General features: G+C 40.9%; 1 protein-coding gene and 1 non-coding gene across 2 annotated transcripts in view; both read left to right on the top strand.

The window, feature by feature from the left end:
- The window catches only part of TSPAN7 (tetraspanin 7), a 128084-nt gene extending 117754 nt beyond the window's left edge, over positions 1–10330 (top strand). Inside the window, exons 6-8 of the mRNA XM_040266307.1 lie at positions 796–879; positions 9043–9115; positions 9366–10330. Coding sequence (XP_040122241.1) covers positions 796–879; positions 9043–9111 — 153 coding nt within the window. The 3' untranslated portion in view covers positions 9112–9115; positions 9366–10330. The remainder of the gene's footprint in view (positions 1–795; positions 880–9042; positions 9116–9365) is intronic.
- A 9707-nt stretch (positions 10331–20037) lies between these two features.
- TRNAC-GCA lies at positions 20038–20109 on the top strand. Its single transcript has one exon. It is a non-coding gene; the product is annotated as a tRNA-Cys (tRNA).
- The last annotated feature ends 245 nt before the right edge of the window (positions 20110–20354 follow it).

The raw sequence follows: 20354 nt of genomic DNA, 5'->3' as shown, positions 1-20354 counted from the left end.
GAGCCTGGCAGGCTACACTCCATAGAGTTGCAAAAGAGTTGGACGTGACTGAGCACAGCACAGTTGGGGAATGCAGCAGCTTAATCACAACATGCAGAGATTTCACAGGATGGCAAAGGAACACTCACTTCATTTTCAAATGAGGTTATTGACAGAGAGGGAAAGTGACTTGTTCAAGGTTCCATAGTAAATCTGTGGAAAAGTGACTCTCAAACATCAGTTTTTCCCTACTGAAAAAAAAAAAAGTAGCAGTCTTTGTATGAAGAACCCTAAAGTGCCATAAAGTTGGCAGGCATTCAACCACCTCTTTCTAACCAGATTTCACTTTATCTATGATTTGTCATTTGTTGTGAAAATGCTAGTAACTGTGTTTATCATGCTGAGCTTTCCTAGTCAAGAATGCGGGATGCTTTTTCATCTGTTCAAATCTGCCTCTGTATCCCTACAGTGTTGGTCTCATAGATCTTACAGTTTTCTTGTTCAATTTCATCCTATGATGGAAACATTTGTGAATGAAAGTGTATATCTTGGATTTGCTTTTTAGATATTCCAGCCAGGGAGGTGAGTGTTGAAGCAATTGAGGTGAAACAAGTCTGACCATATGTTCATTGTGATGTTAGAGGCAGGGTCACTTGGGAGTTTGTTGTACCACCCTCTGTTTCTTTTGTTTGTTTGAAATTTTTCATTGTATTTGCAAAATGAAGATTGGGGTGTATGTGTGAGTGTGGCAAGATAACCCAGGCCCATTTGGCCTGGATAAAACATGTCTCTGAGACTGTGTCTCTGTGTTTTCAGGGTTGTTATGATCTGGTGACCAGTTTCATGGAGACCAACATGGGAATCATCGCTGGAGTGGCTTTTGGGATTGCATTCTCCCAGGTAATCCGTGGTCAGCTCTAGCCTTTCCTCTGTCTCCTGCTCACTTTTCCTGGTCTGCAGATTCTCTGGCAGCCTCCCTGTGCCTGGGGAAAAGCTGATGGATGGGGTCAGAACTCCTTGCTCATTAGTCCTCAGGTCATCTGTTTATTGATTTTCCTTTTTCAGCTTAAATGAAGTTTTGCCATCGAGGGAATATCAGTTACAGTTCAACTAATGACTAGCTCCAGAAAAACAACTCGCTTCTTCTGTAGGTCAAATGGAGGTTAGCTGAACAAAGTACTGCCTTAATTGGAGCATAAACAACTCCAAACATCAAATGGCTGATTTGGATTTGGGGGGAGAGGGGAGAGGCTCTTTTCCTGGTTGACCTGTCCCTTTTTGATTTCTTAGTTCCTGGGAATTGTGCATGAGATCTCTTCCTTAACAACAAAAAAAAGTAGCCAACTTCATCTTGTGATCATTATTTTGATCTGAAGGTCTGATTGTTGTTTCTTAAGAGGAAACTGAATTTGTATATAGGAAATGTTATATCCCTTTATCTCCACTTGGCCTCCAGAAAAGAATGAGAGAAGCAATTACGCAAACTAAGCAGGCCACATATACTCAAGGATGGAACATGGTTAAGTGAAGTCTAAAATTTTGCCCACCTCCCCCAGGCAGTGTGTTGTCCCTTGGGCTTCCGATCTCCCAGTCAAATGATAGAGCATATATACCTAACAACGACAACAACAACATAATGCAGAATTTTTTCAGATGAACAGATCATTTTTTCCAACAAAGCCTAATTAATGTCACCTCAGTCATGTTGCCATGGCTCTGGTTTTACCTGCCTGAATTCTACATCAGCCCTCCCAGACTATAATTACTATCCCCCTGCCCCTGCAGCCCCCAGACCTCTTTCCTTCTTGCTGAACCAATACAGATACACTTTAATCCTAAATTTGTTCCTAAAACTTCACTCTTGAAATATGGCATGTACAGAAAAGTGTAGACATGATAAGTATACAGCTTAATAAGTTATCATAAGATGAGCCTATCTGTGTACTTACCATCAAGGAATAGCACATTAGTCTGGCAGCTTTTGCATATGGAGGGCCTAGCCTGAGGTAAGTCAAAAAGTTTTTCTGTGCTGCCTAGGAGAAACCCTTGATGCGGGGCTCACTGAGTTGGCTCTGTGGCCCTGTGGGCAGTGAGAGAGGGAAGCCCCAAGGAAGCCTGAAACAGATCTCTCCACAGAGACTTTAGGTCTCATCAAGGTACTCCAGAGTTGTTGGGATAAGAAAACAAAACCCAAAACCCAGGAGCATCACAGAGGCAGTAGCATTCACCCATGTGGCTGGTCAAGTGCAGAGATTTGAGATCTGCCGTGTTCACTTGGGGTAGGGAGAAGAATGGCCATGGGTGGCTCTTGGTAGTCAGATGCACTGGGAGCTACAGCTTTGAATGGTGCCAGGAGCCTCAGGGAACCTGGAAGCTGAAGTGGGCTTCCAGATGCCAGTAGATCCAGGGCCTCTCTGGGACCATGGTGGCCACTTAGCAGATGCGTGTTCAAGAAGAACCAGCCCTGCTGATCCTGGTCACTGACCTGGCACCAAAGCTTCAGCCACACGTGTTCAGAAATTTTAGGACCAGTGTCAGAGTGACACTTAGCAAATAAATGTTGGCCTATGTCTTGAGCTTCCAGTAATAAAGCAAGCTTTGCTGAGGAGAGGCCACAGGGAGATCAAAGTAGGTAGAAAAGAACAGAGCCCCTGCTCCCTGACTCCCCACTTGCCCCCACCTTCTCCTTACCCTTCTCCTCAGCTGCTCTCATGACATCCATGCTGTCCTTGGTTGGAACAAACCGGTCTTGCACACCTGTTGTCTTAGAAATTAAACATAAGTGTGGTATAATGTACCTAAATGTGGTATAATGTACCTAAATGTGGTATAGTGGACAAGGAAAACTAAGCTGAAGTCTAACCTTTTAACAGACTTGTCAGTGCTTGGTCCCCTGTTAACTAACTTAGCTAACTTAAAGACCTTGAGTGCTGGTTTTAGACAGTAGGGGTTTGGCAGGCATTAAATACTTCTCTCCACAAATTCCCAGGTGCCTTTACCCTCTCAAGGCAAAGCCTGTTTGTCCAGACTTGATGGGCAGGTCCTGCTGCCCTATTAATTTATAGTAGGTAGTTGAGTGTGTTTTGATAGGGTGCCTCCTCCCTTGCATCTTTGGCAGCTACTCTTTTATTCGAAGGGGCTTGGGGATGGACACACACATACACCCACACACACACAGTTGTCGCCTCCCTCACGCCTAACATGAACTGGAAGCCAAGTATCCAAGTGCAGACACTGATATTGGAACTGATACTGGAACTCGGTTGGCCTTCTGCTATGGGGTCTCTGTATTTAGCACTTCTGTCTCCGATGTAATCAGCTTCACTAGACTTGGAAACTGTTAGGCTGGATTAATCCCCCCAAAGCACAGAATGTTACAGTCCTGAGTAAGGATGGGAGAGCTGTTTTCCAGAAGGGAGAGTTGAGCGGCTTGCTTGACGCTAGGTGACTAGTGTAGATCCACTACAATTCTGATGATCTCATCAACATTTAGGCCAAAGAGAACCCTTGTTCTTGACTCACGTAGCACCTAAATGGAAGTCAGTCTATGCCTTTATAATGAAAGTGTTTGAGTCTGTGAAATTGCAAGGAGAAAGGTACTCATCAAAAAATACCCATCCCTGTCCTGCCCATCCATCCCCTGTCCTGCCCAACCCTTTCCTCTGCAGGGCCTCCTCCAGGGCCCACAGGCTGCTGCCATGATTTGTTATGGACCAAGGGTTCTTTTCCAGGACTTGTTTATCTTTTCTGTATTGAGGACAAGACAAAGCTGTCAGTAGCCTCCATGAGACATGGCTAAATAAGGCTAACAGAATTTTTACCTATTCACTGTTTTCAGGCTCTGAAACAGTCTCTAAAAGTATTTATATGGTTTTGTTTTAAGTCAGATTCCTTGGCATGTTCCTAAAGATGTGGAAGTTTTATTTACTTTCCCAGTTAGGCCATCAATATAAAATCTCTACAGGCATTATGAAAAGTGAAAGTGTTAGCTGCTCAGTTGTGTCCAACTCTGTGGGATCCCATGGACTATAGCCCACCAGGCTCTTCTGTCCATGAAATTTCCCAGGCAAGCATACTGGAGTGAGTTCCCATTCCCTTCTCCAGGAGATCTTTCTGACACAGGGATCGAACCCAGGTCTCCTGCATTGCAGGCAGATTCTTTACTATTTGAGCCACCAGGGGAGGCATTGAGAAGAGTGAAATTTTAGACCTATTGTTAAGCAAGTTGTCTTTTATAGCTTTGTTACCTGGCCTCTCTTTGCCCCTCAGGGATCAGGGACTGGCCCGTTTGGTGGCCACGGTGATTGCAGGGGAAGATACCCCTGCCCCATTCCCTCTGACAGCCCTGGTCTTGGTTGAGCTAGACTCCACCCTCTCTTAGCCCCTCTCCCCCATCCCTTGGCCTCCACCCTGTTCCTGGGGATCTGCAGAGCCCCATTGACATGATCCCTGTTACCGGAGCTCTCTTTGTGGGGAAGCTTTGAGAAGCTAGAGTTGGCCTTCTGTAAGTCGAGGGCCTTTTTTCTCTCCTTCCCTCTGTGGCTTCTCAGTTCTTGAAGGTCCTCCCAGCGGCTTTCATGACCCAAAAGAAAGCAGAATATAGTAAAGACAAGGCTGAGTGGTAGAAATAAAATGTTACTTCCAACAATTAGACGAAGGCTAATTACAAAGACTTAGATGACCAAATACCAGGAATCTGATCTCAAATTCCCTAGGCTGTATGGGATTTGGTGTTTCACTGGCCACGAGGAGAGGGAGAGGTGGCTCTGGAATCTCCATCCTGAAGCTTTTTTAGCATAAGAGGCAAGCTCTCCTCTTCCTGTCTCTCTCTCTCTGGGGGTTAAAGCAGAAGTTTGTCCCCATGCCCACATACTACTGCCTTAACACATCAGCCCCAGCACATACCTCTGTTCTTGAGGAATTTACATATATTTAACCTAAAGAACTGGTTTCAGATAGGAAAAGGAGTACATCAAGGCTGTATATTGTCACCCTGCTTATTTAAGTTATATGCAGAGTACATCATGAGAAACGCTGGACTGGAAGAAACACAAGCTGGAATCAAGATTGTTGGGAGAAATATCAATAACCTCAGATATGCAGATGATACCACCCTTATGGCAGAAAGTGAAGAGAAACTAAAAAGCCTCTTGATGAAAGTGAAAGTGGAGAGTCAAAAAGTTGGCTTAAAGCTCAACATTCAGAAAACGAAGATCATGGCATCCGGTCCCATCACTTCATGGGAAATAGATGGGGAAACAGTGGAAACAGTGTCAGACTTTATTTTGGGGGGCTCCAAAATCACTGCAGATGGTGATTGCAGCCATGAAATTAAAAGACGCTTACTCCTTGGAAGAAAAGTTATGACCAACCTAGATAGCACATTCAAAAGCAGAGACATTACTTTGCCAACAAAGTCCGTCTGGTCAAGGCTATGGTTTTTCCTGTGGTCATGTATGGATGTGAGAGTTGGACTGTGAAGAAGGCTGAGCACTGAAGAATTGATGCTTTTGAACTGTGGTGTTGGAGAAGACTCTTGAGAGTCCCTTGGACTGCAAGGAGATCCAACCAGTCCATTCTGAAGGAGATCAGCCCTGGGATTTCTTTGGAAGGAATGATGCTGAAGCTGAAACTCCAGTACTTTGGCCACCTCATGCGAAGAGCTGACTCATTGGAAAGGACTCTGATGCTGGGAGGGATTGGGTGCAGGAGGAGAAGGGGACGACAGAGGATGAGATGGCTGGATGGCATCACGGACTCGATGGATGTGAGTCTGAGTGAACTCTGGGAGTTGGTGATGGGCAGGGAGGCCTGGCGTGCTGCGATTCATGGGGTCACAAAGAGTCAGACACGACTGAGTGACTGAACTGAACCTAAAGAAAGTTTCATCTAAATAAGTATGGATTTTTCTATCTACAGAATAATTGGGTCTAGTGGCAAGTGAGCATTTGGTCCTGATTTAGACTGAGGAAGAGCCTGTGTCTTTACCTTTAATAGGCTTTCAGTTACGTACCTAGAAATAATCTGTTAATAAATGGTGTTAAGTATAGCATGTTCCACTCCTCCCCACTTTCCTTTAACTTGGTGATAAGGGAAATGAGAGATCAAAGTTCTCTCTCAAATATGATGAAACACTATAGCAAATGTGAAATCAGTAACCCTGCAGATAATTCAGAACACCCACCATATCCCAGAGTCTAGTTTTTCTTGCACCAGAATTAACTAGAATAAAAGCCAATATATGTAAACTACTGTTTTCACAAAGCTTGTATATACCCCAGTTCAGGACTTTTTTAAGGAACAATTTCTTAGTAGATGTTAAAAAAATAATTTTAAAAAATCTCTCTTTTCCCATGGACTAACAGAAAAAGGTATGTTCTTGCTCTAGAAATACAAAATACAGTTTGAAAGCAAATAGCTTTTATTTTTACTTATATTTTTAAAGTTATTATTTCTGTGAGAAAGTCTGTCCAGTGCTTTAAAAATGATACTGTTTCTGTTTGGGGGTAAAAAGGTGGAGGGACACACTAGATTCCCTTGAAAACAGGCATTTTAGATACAAGAAATACTGATGCATACTACAGAATGTTTTGGCCGTGTGGCTTGTGAACTGCCCTGGAGGCCGACAGCACTGCAAAGCGCTGAATGCAGGAGCATTGCAAACTGTGAGGCGGCATGCTGACTACTAAAACATACAGGAGGTCAATGGAAAAAAAAAAAAACCTGAAGTGCTAATAAGCTTCACAAAGAAAGGAGTGTCTAGGAACTTGAGATCAAATAAAGTGATGCCCACTGAAAGCCCACTGCCTGAAGTTTACAGTGTAAGGCAGGAAGGGAGCCCTGGGGGTGAGAGGCAAAGGAGTTATTCTGGAGAGGAAAGGGTCCAGGCTGGAAAGGGGGCTCTTCTTGGTTAGAAGAGGCTGGAGTCATAAGCTCTGTGTGAGCTTCCTGTATGGTTTGAGGGGGGTTCTTTAACCTCTCCTGAACCCATTTACTTATCTGGAAAATTGGGATGGTAGTACTGCCCAGGTATGTACTAGGAATTAAATAACTCAGTATTCCCAAGTGTTCAGTGTGCCTCTGGTTTTTGGCTGGCGTCTGATTTTTGAGAGTATCTAAAGATCTAAAGTGAGATCTGGTGTATGTTGGTCCTGAAAAATAGCAGTTGTAATGAAAAGAGACAAACTATAAGGTTCAAAATCCTTGTACTCATGGAGGGGATTTTATTTTCTCATTTGGCACAATATTCTGGTAGCTCAGAGGGTAAGGAATCTTTCTGCAATGCAGGAAACCTGGGTTTGATCCCTGGGTCGGGAAGATCCCCTGGAGGAGGGCATGGCAACCCACTCTAGTATTCTTGCCTGGAGAATGCCCATGGACAGAGGAGCCTGGCAGGCTACAGTCCATGTGGTTGCAAAGAGTCAGACACGATTGACAACTAACACTTTTCTGGAGGTTACAGCTATGGTTACTTTGGCCACTTGGTATAGGCATAATACTGTGTATTTTGTGGCACAAAACGATGGCCAGGGTCTTGGTAGGAAATGAGTCCAATAAGGTGGTGACTTTTCCTTACCTGACAGAGGTTATAATCTGCATGTTTCATAGCACAATTTCCATTTGATAAAGGAAGAGAAGAATCTGGGATTTGATCAAGAGAGGGAATCAGGTGGGCTGCAGCCTGCAGGGTTGAGCAGAGAGGAAGGAGAACAGAGTTTGGGTGTTGCCTTGATCAATAGTAGGACCCAGTGTGTAATCTGTAAGATAAGGGTGACCAGATAGACTGGGTGAGTGGTTCTGTCACCTAGAAGTCTGGTTAAAACATCAGTTTCTGGGCCCCACTCCTAGATGATGCTGATTTGGGTGGTCCTGGGGCCATAGAAGTGTATGAAAGTCACTAAGTTGTGTCCGACTCTTTGCGACCCCAGGGACTATACAGTCCCTGGAATTCTCCAGGCCATAATACTGGAGTGGGTAGCCGTTCCCTTCTCCAGGGGATCTTCCCAACCCAGGGATTGAACCCAGGTCTCCTGAATTGCAAGCGGATTCTTTACCAGCTGAGCCACTAGGGAAGCTGACATTATACTAGACTGTCTCTCAAGGTCATTGCCACCTCTGAACCAATAACACATGGCCAATTGCTAAAGAAGAAGCGACCCTCACCTGGCCAAGAGAGGCTGCAGACAGTCAGACTCAAGTACACAATCAGGATCCTGTCCAAAAAATGCTGATCTTCCTGAGTCAGGAATGAGAACTGTGGTCTCCAGTGAGCAGAACAGATAGAGTGAAGTAACAGCTTTTTATCAGACTCACTTGTGTTAGAAGTTAAGTCAAAGCACAAAGTAGGTAGAAGATTGGGAAGGTGGAAGTACTCTGATATTGGTTGTGCTGAAAAAACCAAGGGGTAGACATTGGGTGTAGATGGGCCCATTTAGGCCTAAAATATCTACATGGTTTAGAGATAAAGAGAAGTTCAAACCCACCGCCCCTCCCCCCAACCTCACAAACCATGACTGACTTCATGACTGACTTACTTGGCAAACTCTCCAAGTCAAGAATAGCATCCCATTGTCTCAGGGAAAGAACTATTATCTTGTCAGCCAGGTATGGCTGGGCTATCAGCCTATGCTGAGATAGCTTCCCAATGCATGTGGTTATGGTTCTAAATTCAATCCTGGCATTCAGTTCTACCATACTAATGCCAGGTAGTTACTACTACCTTGCTGTAGTAACTTAATTTTTTCATTACTCTCAGAACATAGGAACACATTTTAATATTACTTACATGTCAAAAGTCATTTTTCAATGGCCAAAGTGAGCTAGAACTGTAACCTTATGGCCAGTTGGAGACTTTCTAGCTGTCCTCCACTGGCACTTAGACTTCCTAAGTCTTTGCTCCAACTACTGAAATGAGGCTTGACTATCTTCCCTAGTGCCCTTTCCCCACTCATGTTCAAAAGCCCTCAGTCGTTAAAAATTATATCAGGGTGGAGGGGGGCGGGTCAAAGAAATGTGTTACCTCAATGACTTGAGAGCCTGTTGTCTTTTTCCTTCTGCCAACAGCTGATTGGCATGCTGCTGGCCTGCTGTTTGTCCCGGTTCATCACGGCCAACCAGTATGAGATGGTGTAAGGAGGTGAGTGGCGGTGGGGAGGGCTCTCCCTTTGGGGCCTGGACTCCCCTTTCAAAGGGATGAGGGTACTGCTTGGTCACTTCACTCCTTGTTCTCGGTGGCACTGGGCCATGTGCCAAAGCCTCATTTCTCTGGTGCTGGGTAAGAGCTGTGATTACTGCTATTGTGGAAAACATCACAATGTTCTCTTCAGCTTGTTACCTTAAGTCGTTCTTAATGGTGAGTCATTTACGTGTTTTAATTTCTCTCTTAGTCTTTCAAGAATGGCGGAATAAGAGACCTGTTTTCAAAAGGAACTGCAGCAATCTTTGAAAGACTTCCAAAGAATGTTAGAGCACAGTATATAATACACCTGTCCTAACCCCCACCCCACCCTGCGTGCAACTGCAGCTGACACTCCCACACAGCCTCTGCTCCGCCTTTCAGCTTGCATCGTGCCTAGCGTTCCATTTTGTGAAGCCCTTTTGTGCCAGAGTGTAGCCAGGTTCCCTGCATCTAGTCCTAGGGGACCCAACCCAAGGCCCTGTGCGTGCCAGCTCCTCCATCTGTACTTGGTCCAACTGCACCTCATTGTAGGTGACTGGTTCTCCACACCATCACTGGCCCTGCTGGGCCCTGCATGTAGTGTGGGAGGCTCCTGTTAGCCCTTGATCATGACTGATAAACGCTGCACACCCCCTAGATATAGATAAGCAGATAGCTATCTGTTCTTTTGGCTTAGTCTCCTTTGGTTGGGTTTTCCCTTTTACTAAGGCTCTTTCCTACCTTCTTCAGGCTGCCTAGGGCATGTAATACTTTGCAGTTGTCCTTGAGGAGAAAAGGGCATGTGTCATGCACGAAGGAGATTATCGAGCTTTGGGTGGCCTCCTTGCTCCTTGCTGTTACATGCCTGGGAACGTAGAGAGGGCTTAGTGCACCTGTATAACCCTGTCCCAAAGCTGTATTGTTGCTTCCTTTGAAGGAAATAATTACTTCTGTTTTTCCCCAATTAATTGCTGTTGTGTTATTTTACTTCTTTCTATAATTTTTCTTTGCATTGACATTACAGACATCGAGGACCTCATCAAAATCAATTTAAAAATGAGTGTGAAGGGGGAACAAAAGTCAAGATATTTTTAAAAGATCTTAAAAAATGCCTCTGTCTCGCATGCCAACAAGAATGCATTGATATTGTGAACATTTGTGATACATGTATTAATAAATAGTCATTACAAATTACTGTGTTCTGGCCTTGTTCTTAAAGTTTTTAAACATATTTCTATTCCATTTTGTTCCATAGGACAGGGGTCCCCAACCCCCGGGATCTAATGCCTGATGATCTGATGTGGAGCTGATGTAATGATAATAGAAATAAAGTATGCAATAAATGTAACACATTTGAATCATCCCAAAACCATCCCCCTCCTTTCCCCCTGGTCTGTGGAAAAACTGTCTTCCATGAAATTGGTCCCTGGTGCCAAAAAGGTTGGGGACCACTACCATAGGGGATTGGAGATGGATCATCTTACACACTGACACATCCCCCCTTACAAGCTCTAACTCCACTAAATAGCATTGAACAGTATAAAAATTGAAGGGATAGATTTTTTTTAAATGGATATTCCAGGAACTTGAATCATTTATCATAAACAGGATGTATTGTTGGCTGCAAAAATAGAATCTTCATATTTCAGGCTAGAGGCAGAAAGATTTCAGAGTTTTTAAGTCTGAATGTCACTTTAAAAAAGGAAATGAACATCTACTTTCCCCTTTATTGTTCCTAACGATCATGTATTCTTCCCTTCCTTCATTCTTCTCTGGATTGAATAAACTCAATCTAGAGAAGAGATGACATCATACCATTCAGTTGTCCCAATGCCATGGCTTATATTAATACTAAAGTATGAGATCCTTATACTTGATTTAAAGAGCATTTTAGCAGTAGGTACAGTATATATTATCTGCAATCTATTTTTTTTCCTTCTCTCTCTCTGTGTGTGTGTGTGTGTGTGTGTTAGTCACTCAGTCATGTCTGACTCTCTGTGACACCATGGACTATGTAGCTCTCCAGGCTTCTCTGTCCATGGACTTCTCCAGGCAAGAATGCTGGAGTGCGTTGCCATCCCCTTCTCCATTCCTTCTTAATGGATCATCCTTAAAAACTAGTAAAAGCATTTATTCATCTTTTCCCAAATAAGTGGATCTTCTCTGATGGAGATGGTGTTCTAACTATATCCACATATTAGTCTGAACTCTACAGGAAGTAAACCCTAAAAGGCTTACAGTATCTGACCCACACCCTCAGATATTCCCTCTTCAAAAGGTCAGCATTTTTAGAGAATTAGAGATCTCTTCTCTATAGCCCAAAACTTTTCGAAGTTTCATTTGCATTTCTCTTTTGTTATATAATAAAATGAGGCTTTTCTGTAAAATTCTAAATAGAGCCCCATCCATGGTTCACCTTTTTGCAAACTATGCATTCACTAGTATACTAATACTGTTATACTTTGGTAAACAAGAAATCTATACACTTTCTAGATTGAATTTGGATCTCACCATTATATAATTTCACTGTGAAACATTTAACAAAGATTTATTTGACTTTAAAACTATAAAGTATTTATGTTTCAACCTTGCTCAGAAATAAGGTATATTTAGCTTTAAAAGGTATTGCCTAACATTACTCCAAAGTCATTATGCTAATTCATACTCCCACCACAGACTAGTAAAGTTCCAGTTTGTTCATATCCTCATCAACACTTGTTATTCTCAGACTTAGTTTTTTTGCCATTCTGAATGTGTGGTGGTATCTCAGTTTGACTTCACATTATATAATTAGTAATACTGAACATTCACTTTGTCATTGACTACTTTGATATCTTTATTTATTTTTTGGCCACACTGTGTGGCATGTGGAATCTTAGTTCCCTGGCCAGGGATCAAATCTGTGCCCCTTGCAGTGGACCCATGGAGTCTTAACCACTGGACTGCCAGGGAATTCCCGATATCTTCTTTTATGAGGTATTCAAGTCTTGTGTGTTTTTTAAAAACTCAGTTATCTTAATTGACTTGTAGGAATTCTTTATGTATTCTGGATGCAAATCATTACTTGGATGTATCAGCATTTATTGCAAATATTTTCTCTCAGCCTATCATTTGACTTTTCACATATAGTCATTAGTTTTTTCCAGCTTTATGGGCTTCCCAATGGCTCAAGGGGTAAAGAATCTTCCTGCAGTGCAAGAGACATGGGTTTAATTCCTGGGTTGGGAAGATGCCCTGAAGGAGGAAATGCAACCCCTCCAGTATTCTTGCCTGGGAAGTCCCAGGGACAAAGGAGCCTGGCGGGCTACAAATGGTCAGACATGACTGAGCATGCATACAATACTGGGATGTATTTGATATTGTATAGGCTTGAAGTGTGGAGAAGGCAATGGCACCCCACTCCAGTACTCTTGCCTGGAAAATCCCATGGGCGGAGGAGCCTGGTAGGCTGCAGTCCATGGGGTCGCTAAGAGTTGGGCACGACTGAGCGACTTCAGTTTCACTTTTCACTTTCATGCATTGGAGAAGGAAATGGCAGTCCACTCCAGTGTTCTTGCCTGGAGAATCCCAGGGACGGGGGAGCCTGGTGGGCTACCATCTATGGGGTCACACAGAGGCGGACATGACTGAAGTGACTTAGCAGCAGCAGGCTTGAAGTGTACAAGCTGATAACTTAGTCCACTGATGTATTGTTAATTGAGACTAAACAACTAATGGATCACTGAAGGAATCAAACAGTAGATCAAAAAATACCTAGAGGCAGATGAAAATGAGAGCACAAGTATCCAAAACCTATGGGACACAGCAAAGGCTGTTTTAAGAGGGAAGTTTATAGTGATGAAATCTTACCTCAGCAAATAAGAAAAATCTCAAACAACCTAACCTTATGCCTAAAGCAACTAGAGAAAGAAAATCAAATTCTAAAGTTAGTAGAAATAACTCATAAAGATAAGAGCAAAAATAAATGCAATATACTAAAAAAAAGAAAAGATCAATGAAATTAAAAGATGGTTCTTTGAAAGGATAAAATTGATAAACTTTTGCCAGACACATCAAGAAAAAAAGGGAGAAGGCACAAATCAGTAAAATCAGAAATAAAGTTACAACTGACACCACAGAAATAAAGGATCTTAGATTACTACTAGGAACTATTATACCAATAAAACGAAAATGTAGAAGAAATACACAAAGTCTTAGAAAGGTACAATCTCCAAGACTGAACCAGGAAGAAATAGAAAATAGGATTAGGCCAATTACAAGTACTGAAATTGAAAACTGGTTTAAAAACTCCCAACAACAAAAAGTCCAGAACCATATGGCTTCACAGGTGAATTCTATCAAACATTCAGAGAACAGTTAACATCTATCCTCCTGAAACTATTCCAAAATATTGCAGAGGAAGGGACATTCCCAAACTCATCTTATGGGGACATCATTACCCTGATGCCAAAACCAGACAAAGATACCACAAATTAAAAAAACTATAGGCCAATATCACTGATGAACATAGATGCAAAATTTCTCAACAAAAGACTAGCAAACTAGATCCAATAATATATTAAAAGGATCATTCACTGTGATCAAGTGGGATTTATCCCAGGGATGCCAGGATTTTTTCAATATTCACAAATCAGTGTGATTCACCACATTAACAAAATGAATTAAAACCATATGATCATCTCAATAGATGCAGAAAATGCTTTTGATAAAATTCAACATCTATTTATGATTAAAAATGCCTCTCCAGAAAGTGAGCATAGAAGGATAATAAAGGCCATATATGACAGACCCACAGCTAATATACTCAACAGTGAAAAGCTGAAAGCTTTTTCTCTAAGATGAGAAATAGGACAAGGATGTCCACTCTTGCCACTTTTATTCAACATAGTTTTGGAAGTCCTAGCCATGGCAATCAGAGAATAAAAAAAGGAATTCAGATTGGAAAAGAAGTAAAACTGTCACTTTGCTGATGACATGACATAGAAGATCCTAAAGATGCTACCAGAAAACTACAAGAGCTCATCAGTGAATTTGGTAAAGTTGAAGGATCCAAACGTAATACACAGAAATCTGTTGCATTTCTATACACTCACAATGAAAGACCAGAAAGAGAAATGAAGAAAACAATCCCATTTACCATTACATCAAAAAGAAGAAAACACCTAGGAATAAACCTACCTAAAGAGGCAAAAGGTCTGTAATATGAAAACTATTAAGATGGTGATGAAAGAAATCAAAGATGACACAAACACATGGAAAGACACAGTATGTTTTTGGACTGGAAATATCAATATTGTCAAAAATGACTCTACTACCCAAGGCGATCTATAGAATCAATGCAATCCCTATCAAATCACTAATGGCATTTCACAGAACTGGAACAAAAAAAAAATCTTACAATTTTTATGGAGACACAAAAGAACCTGAATTGCCAAAACAATCTTGAGAAAGAAAAATGGAACTGGGAGAATCAGGCTCCCTGACTTTGGACTATATTGCAAAGCTATAGTCATCAAAGCAATATGATACTCACACAAAATCAGAAATATAGATCAATGGAACAGGATAGAAAGCCCAGAAATAAACCCATGCACATATGGTCAATTAATATATGACAAAGGAGGCAAGACTATACAATGGAGAAAAGACAGTCTCCTAAACAAATGGTCCTGGGAAAACCAGACAGCTACATGTAAAAAACATGAAATTAGAACATTCTTTAACACCATCTAGTCTGTTCCGTTCAGTTGCTTAGTCGTATCCGACTCTTTGTGACCCCGTGGACTGAAGGATGCCAGGCCTCCCTGTCCATCACCAACTCCCGGAGTTTACTTAAACTCATGCCCATTGAGTCGGTGATGCTATCCAACCATCTCATCCTCTGTTGTCCCCTTCTCCTCCTGCTCTCAATCTTTCCCAGCATCAGGGTCTTTTCAAACGAGGCAGTTCTTCACATCAGGTGGCCAAAGTATTGGAGTTTCAGCTTTAGCATCAGTCCTTCCAATGAATATTCAGGACTGATTTCCTTTAGGATGGACTGGTTGGATCTCCTTGCAGTCCAAGGGACTCTCAAGAGTCTTCTCCAACACCATAGTTCAAAAGCATCAATTATTGGGTGCTCAACTTTCTTTATAGTCCAACTCTCACATCCATACATGACTCCTGGAAAAAACATAGCTTTGACTAGATGGACCTTTGTTGGCAAAGTAATGTCTCTGCTTTTTAATATGCTGTCTAGGTTGGTGATGACTTTTCTTCCAAGGAGCAAGTGTCTTTTAATTTCATGGCTGCAGTCACCATCTGCAGTGATTTTGGAGCCCAGAAAAATAAAGTTTGTTTCTGCTGTTTCCCCATCTATTTGCCATGAAGTGATGGGACTGGATGCCATGATCTTAGTTTTCTGAATGTTGAGTTTTAAGCCAACTTTTTCACTCTCCTCTTTCACTTTCATCAAGAAGCTCTCTAGTTCTTCACTTTCTGCCGTAAATGTGGTGTCATCTGCATATCTGAGGTTAACACCATACACAGACATAAACTCAAAATGAATTAAAGATCTAAATGTAAGACCACATACTATGTAACTCTTAGAGGAAAACAGAGGCAGAACACTCTGACATATATTGCCACAAGATCCTTTTTGATACATCTCCTAGACACCCCACTCCAGTACTCTTGCCTGGAGAATCCCATGGATGGAGGAGCCTGGTGGGCTGCAGTCCATGGAGTCGCTAGGAGTCGGACACGACTGAGCGACTTCACTTTCACTTTTCACTTTCATGCACTGGAGAAGGAAATGGCAACCCACTCCAGTGTTCTTGCCTGGAGAATCCCAGGGACTGGGGAGCCTGGTGGGCTGCTGTCTATGGGGTCGCACAGAGTCGGACACGGCTGAAGCGACTTAGCAGCAGCAGCAGCAGACTAATGGAAATAAAAACAAAAATAAATGGTACCTAATTAAACTCAAAAGCTTTTGCATAGCAAAGGAAACCATAAGCAAAAGGACAACCCACAGAATGGGGGAAAATATTTGCAAATAATTTGACTGACAAGGGGCTAATCTCCAGAATTTACAAATAGCTCATATGGCTCAATATCAAATAAACAATGTAATCAAAAGTGGCAGAAGACCTAAATATACATTTCTCCAAAAAAGACATACAGATTGCCAAGAGGCATATAAAAAGATGCTCCACATCATTAATTAGAGAAATGCAAATCAAAACTACAATAGGACCTCACTTCACACTAGTTAGAATGGCCATTATCAAAAAGTGTACAAGCAAATGCTAGAGAGGGTGTAGGGAAAAGAGAACCCTCCTACACTGTTGGTGTGAATGGAAACTGGCACAGCCACTATGGAGAACGATGCAGAGGTTAAGTAACTAATAATAGAAATACCATGTGATCCAGCAATCACACTACTGGGTATATCCAGAGAAAACCATGGCTCAAAACGATACATGCACCCCAGTGTACATTGCAGTCCTATTTACAATAGCCAAGACATGGAAGCAACCTAAATGTCCATTAATAGATGAATGGATAAAGATGATGTGGTACATGTCTACAATGGAATATTACTCAGCCATTAAAAAGAAATAATACCATTTGCAACAACACAGATGTACCTGGAGATTATCAAACTAAGTCAGAGAGAGAAAGACAAATATCACATGTTATCACTTACATGCAGAATCTAAAAACAATGATATAAATAAACTTATTTACAAAACAGAAACAGACTCACAGACTTAGAGAATGAACTTATGGTTACCAGTAGGGAAAGGGAAGATGGGAGGGGAAAGACAGGGGTAGGGGATTCAGAGCTACAAACCACTATGTGTAAAATAAATAGGCTACAATGATATATTGCACAACACAGCGAATATAGCCAATATTTTATAATAACTATAAAGGAAGTACAACCTTTAAAACTGTGAAGCACTATATTGTATACTTGAACCTTATATAATATTTACAACTATACCTCAAAAAAAAAAAAAACTATGGTAATTGAAATAGTGTGGAACTGACAGACCAATGGAACAGAATAGAGAGCCAAGATATAAACACACACTTATGGTCAACTAATACTTGACAAAGGTACCAAGTGTACAAAATGGGGATAGAATAGCCTTTTCAATAAATGGTGTTGAGCAAACTGTGTATCTACATGCAAAGGTACGAAACTGGACTGTTATACTTTACTCAGAAGTCAAATAAAAAGTGGATTAAGACTTACATATAAGACCTAAAACAGTAAAATTCCTAGACGAAAACAGAAAAAAGCTTCTTGACATTAGCTTCAGCAATAATTTCTTGAATATGATACCAATATTACAAGCAACAAATGCAAAAATAGACAAGTGGGAGGACATCAAAACAACAAGAAAAGGCAATCTATGAAATGGGAGAAAATACCTGCAACCCATAAATCTGATAAAGGGTTAATATCCAAATATATGATATATAAGCACACCTACAACTCAATGGCAAAAAACAAAATACTTGATTTAAAAATTGACAGAGGAGCTCAATAGAAATTTTTCCAATGAAGATGTACACATGACCAACAGGTATATGAAAAGGTGTTCAGTATCACTAATCACCCAAGAAATGCAAATCAAAACCACAATGAGATATCATCTCAGCTATTAGGATGGCTATTATTTTTAAAGAAGTAATTTTTGCCAGGGGTGTGGAGAAAAATGAACCCTCGCCTACTATTGGTAGCAAGGTAAACTGGTACAGTCACTATGGGAAGAAGTACGAATGTTCCTAAAAAACTTAAAAAAACTACCACGACCCAGCAGTCCTACTTGTAGGTTTGTATTGAAAGGGATTGAAATCAGGATCTCAATGAGCTATCTGTACTCCCATGTTCATCGCAGCATTACTCGCAATAGCCAATTCCTGGAAACAACCCAAATGTCTATCATTGGATGCTTGGATTTTAAAATGTGATGTACACAAACAGTGTAATATTATGTAGCCTTAAGAAAGAAATTCTGCCATTTGCAACAACATGGATGAACCTGGAGGACAATATACTAAGTGAAATAAGCCAAATACAGAAGGACAAATACTCCATGATATCACCGCTATTGTGAATTTAAAATAGTCAAAATCACAGAAGCAGAGTAGAATGGTGGTTGCCAGGGTCTAGGGGAAGGAGGAAACGAGGGATTAGTCAAAAGATAAAAAGTTTCAGTTAGACGAGATGAATAACTCCTAGAATAACAGCATAGAGACTACAGTTAACAGTACTGCAGTTTACTTAAAATTCTGCTAAGGGTAGATCTTATTTTAAATGTTCTTATCACAAAAATTAAGTAGGTAAATAAGTCAGTTAGTAAGTTAATAATAGAGTGCAGGAGGGAAAAAAGTATCTTCCCACAAAGAAAACTCCAGGTCCAGATGACTTCACTGGTGAATTTTGCAAAACTTTTAAGAAAGAGATAATACTAGTTCTACACAAAATATCCCATAAAACTGAAAAAAAGGGGGGGGCATAATTTCCAAATCATTCTGCAAGGACAATATTACTCTTATTCCTATTCATATTCCTCATTCCTCTTATTCTTATTCTGAACAAGATATTAAAGAAAACTACAGACCAATATCCCAAAGAACATGGAAAAAATTCTAAACAGTAGCAAAGTGAATCCAACAATATATAAAAACAATGTTTTAACTCATAGTACTTTATCCCAGGAATCAGCACTTCTCTTCTACCTTGTTTAGAAAGTTCTAGCCAGAACAATCACACAAGAAATGTGTCTGCAATATGGCTGAATCTCAAAATCATTACACTAAGAAACCAGTCAGAAAAGGTCATATGTTGTATGATTCTCTTTATATAAATGTAATTAGCAGGCATATTTACAGAGACAGAAAGTAGACTAGTGGTTGCCTATGGGTGGATGGATGAGGGCGTGGATGTTGGGGAGAAACAACCTGTTAAAAGATACAGGGTTTCTTTTTGAGGTGATGAAAATGTTCTACATTTGATTGTGGCGATGGTTGCACAACTCTGAATATACTAAAATCACTGAATTTTACACTTTAAATAGGCAAATTTTATCATAAGTGCTTGTTTGTTATTTTTAAAAAGGTATATTTTGTGTCACTGACTTCTTCTGAGTCTTCCCCTAAGTATGGGTGACTGGAAAAGTGAATAAAATCCTTGTACAGATTAGCAAGAATTCTTTCTCCATTTCCTTGTGTCACATTTTCTTAAGTTTCTTCTGGCTGTAACATTATGCAAAGTTTTTTTTTTTAATTCTTTGAATTCTGAGCTTACCTCCTTTGCCAAACAGTCATTTCTATTTGACTGAATAGTCATTTCTGCTTTATGTGTTAGTATTTTAAAACTGTTTCCATAAGCAGTTGTTTGCTTTGCCTGGCTATGAGGTTGCAAGCTTAAGTCTCTGAAGGGAGTATCCTTGTTTTAAACTTTTCATAGAAGTGTAAGACACAAACAGGAAGTACTCCTATCATAAACATGTTTTTCATGATTTTTGACTAAGTAAACACACTCCTATCACTGGCACCAAGATCAAGACATAGAACTTTCCCAGCTTCTTGGAAAATTACTCTTGTTCAGAAGAGATTTTTTTTTTTATTAACTGTGGTAGAAAACCACATAAAAGTTATCATCTTAACTATTAAAGTGTACATTTTATTAGTATTAAGTATATTTTCCCTGTAGTACAATCAATCTACAGAAATTTTCATCTTGTAAATCTGAAATGCTATACGCATTAAATAAATCTTTTCATTTTTCTCTTCCCCCACCATTCTACTTTCTGTTTCTATAAATTTGATTATTTTAGATATTTCATGTAAGTGGATTCATGCAATATTTGTCTTTTTGTGACTGGCTTCCCTTAGCATGAGCTTCCCTGGTGGCTCAGATGGTAAAGCATCTGCCTGCAATGCGGAAGACCCAGGTTCGATCCCTGGGTTGGGAAGATCTCTTGGAGAAGGAAATGGCAACCCACTCCAGTACTCTTGCCTGGAGAATCCCATGGACAGAGGAGCCTGGTAGGCTACAGTCCATGGGGTCACAAAGAGTCAGACACGACTGAGCGAGTGCTTTGCCTTTTTGCCTTCCCTTAGCATGATGTCTTCAATGTTCATCCATCTTGTAGCATGAAACAGGATTTCCCTCCTTTATAAGGCTGAATAATATTCCATTGTATGGGTAGACCACACT

The sequence above is a fragment of the Oryx dammah genome, unplaced genomic scaffold (assembly GCF_014754425.2).
Source record: "Oryx dammah isolate SB20612 unplaced genomic scaffold, SCBI_Odam_1.1 HiC_scaffold_23, whole genome shotgun sequence".
In the NCBI taxonomy this organism is placed as follows: Eukaryota; Metazoa; Chordata; class Mammalia; order Artiodactyla; family Bovidae; genus Oryx; species Oryx dammah.
This window is presented reverse-complemented; position numbering and strand designations above follow the sequence as displayed.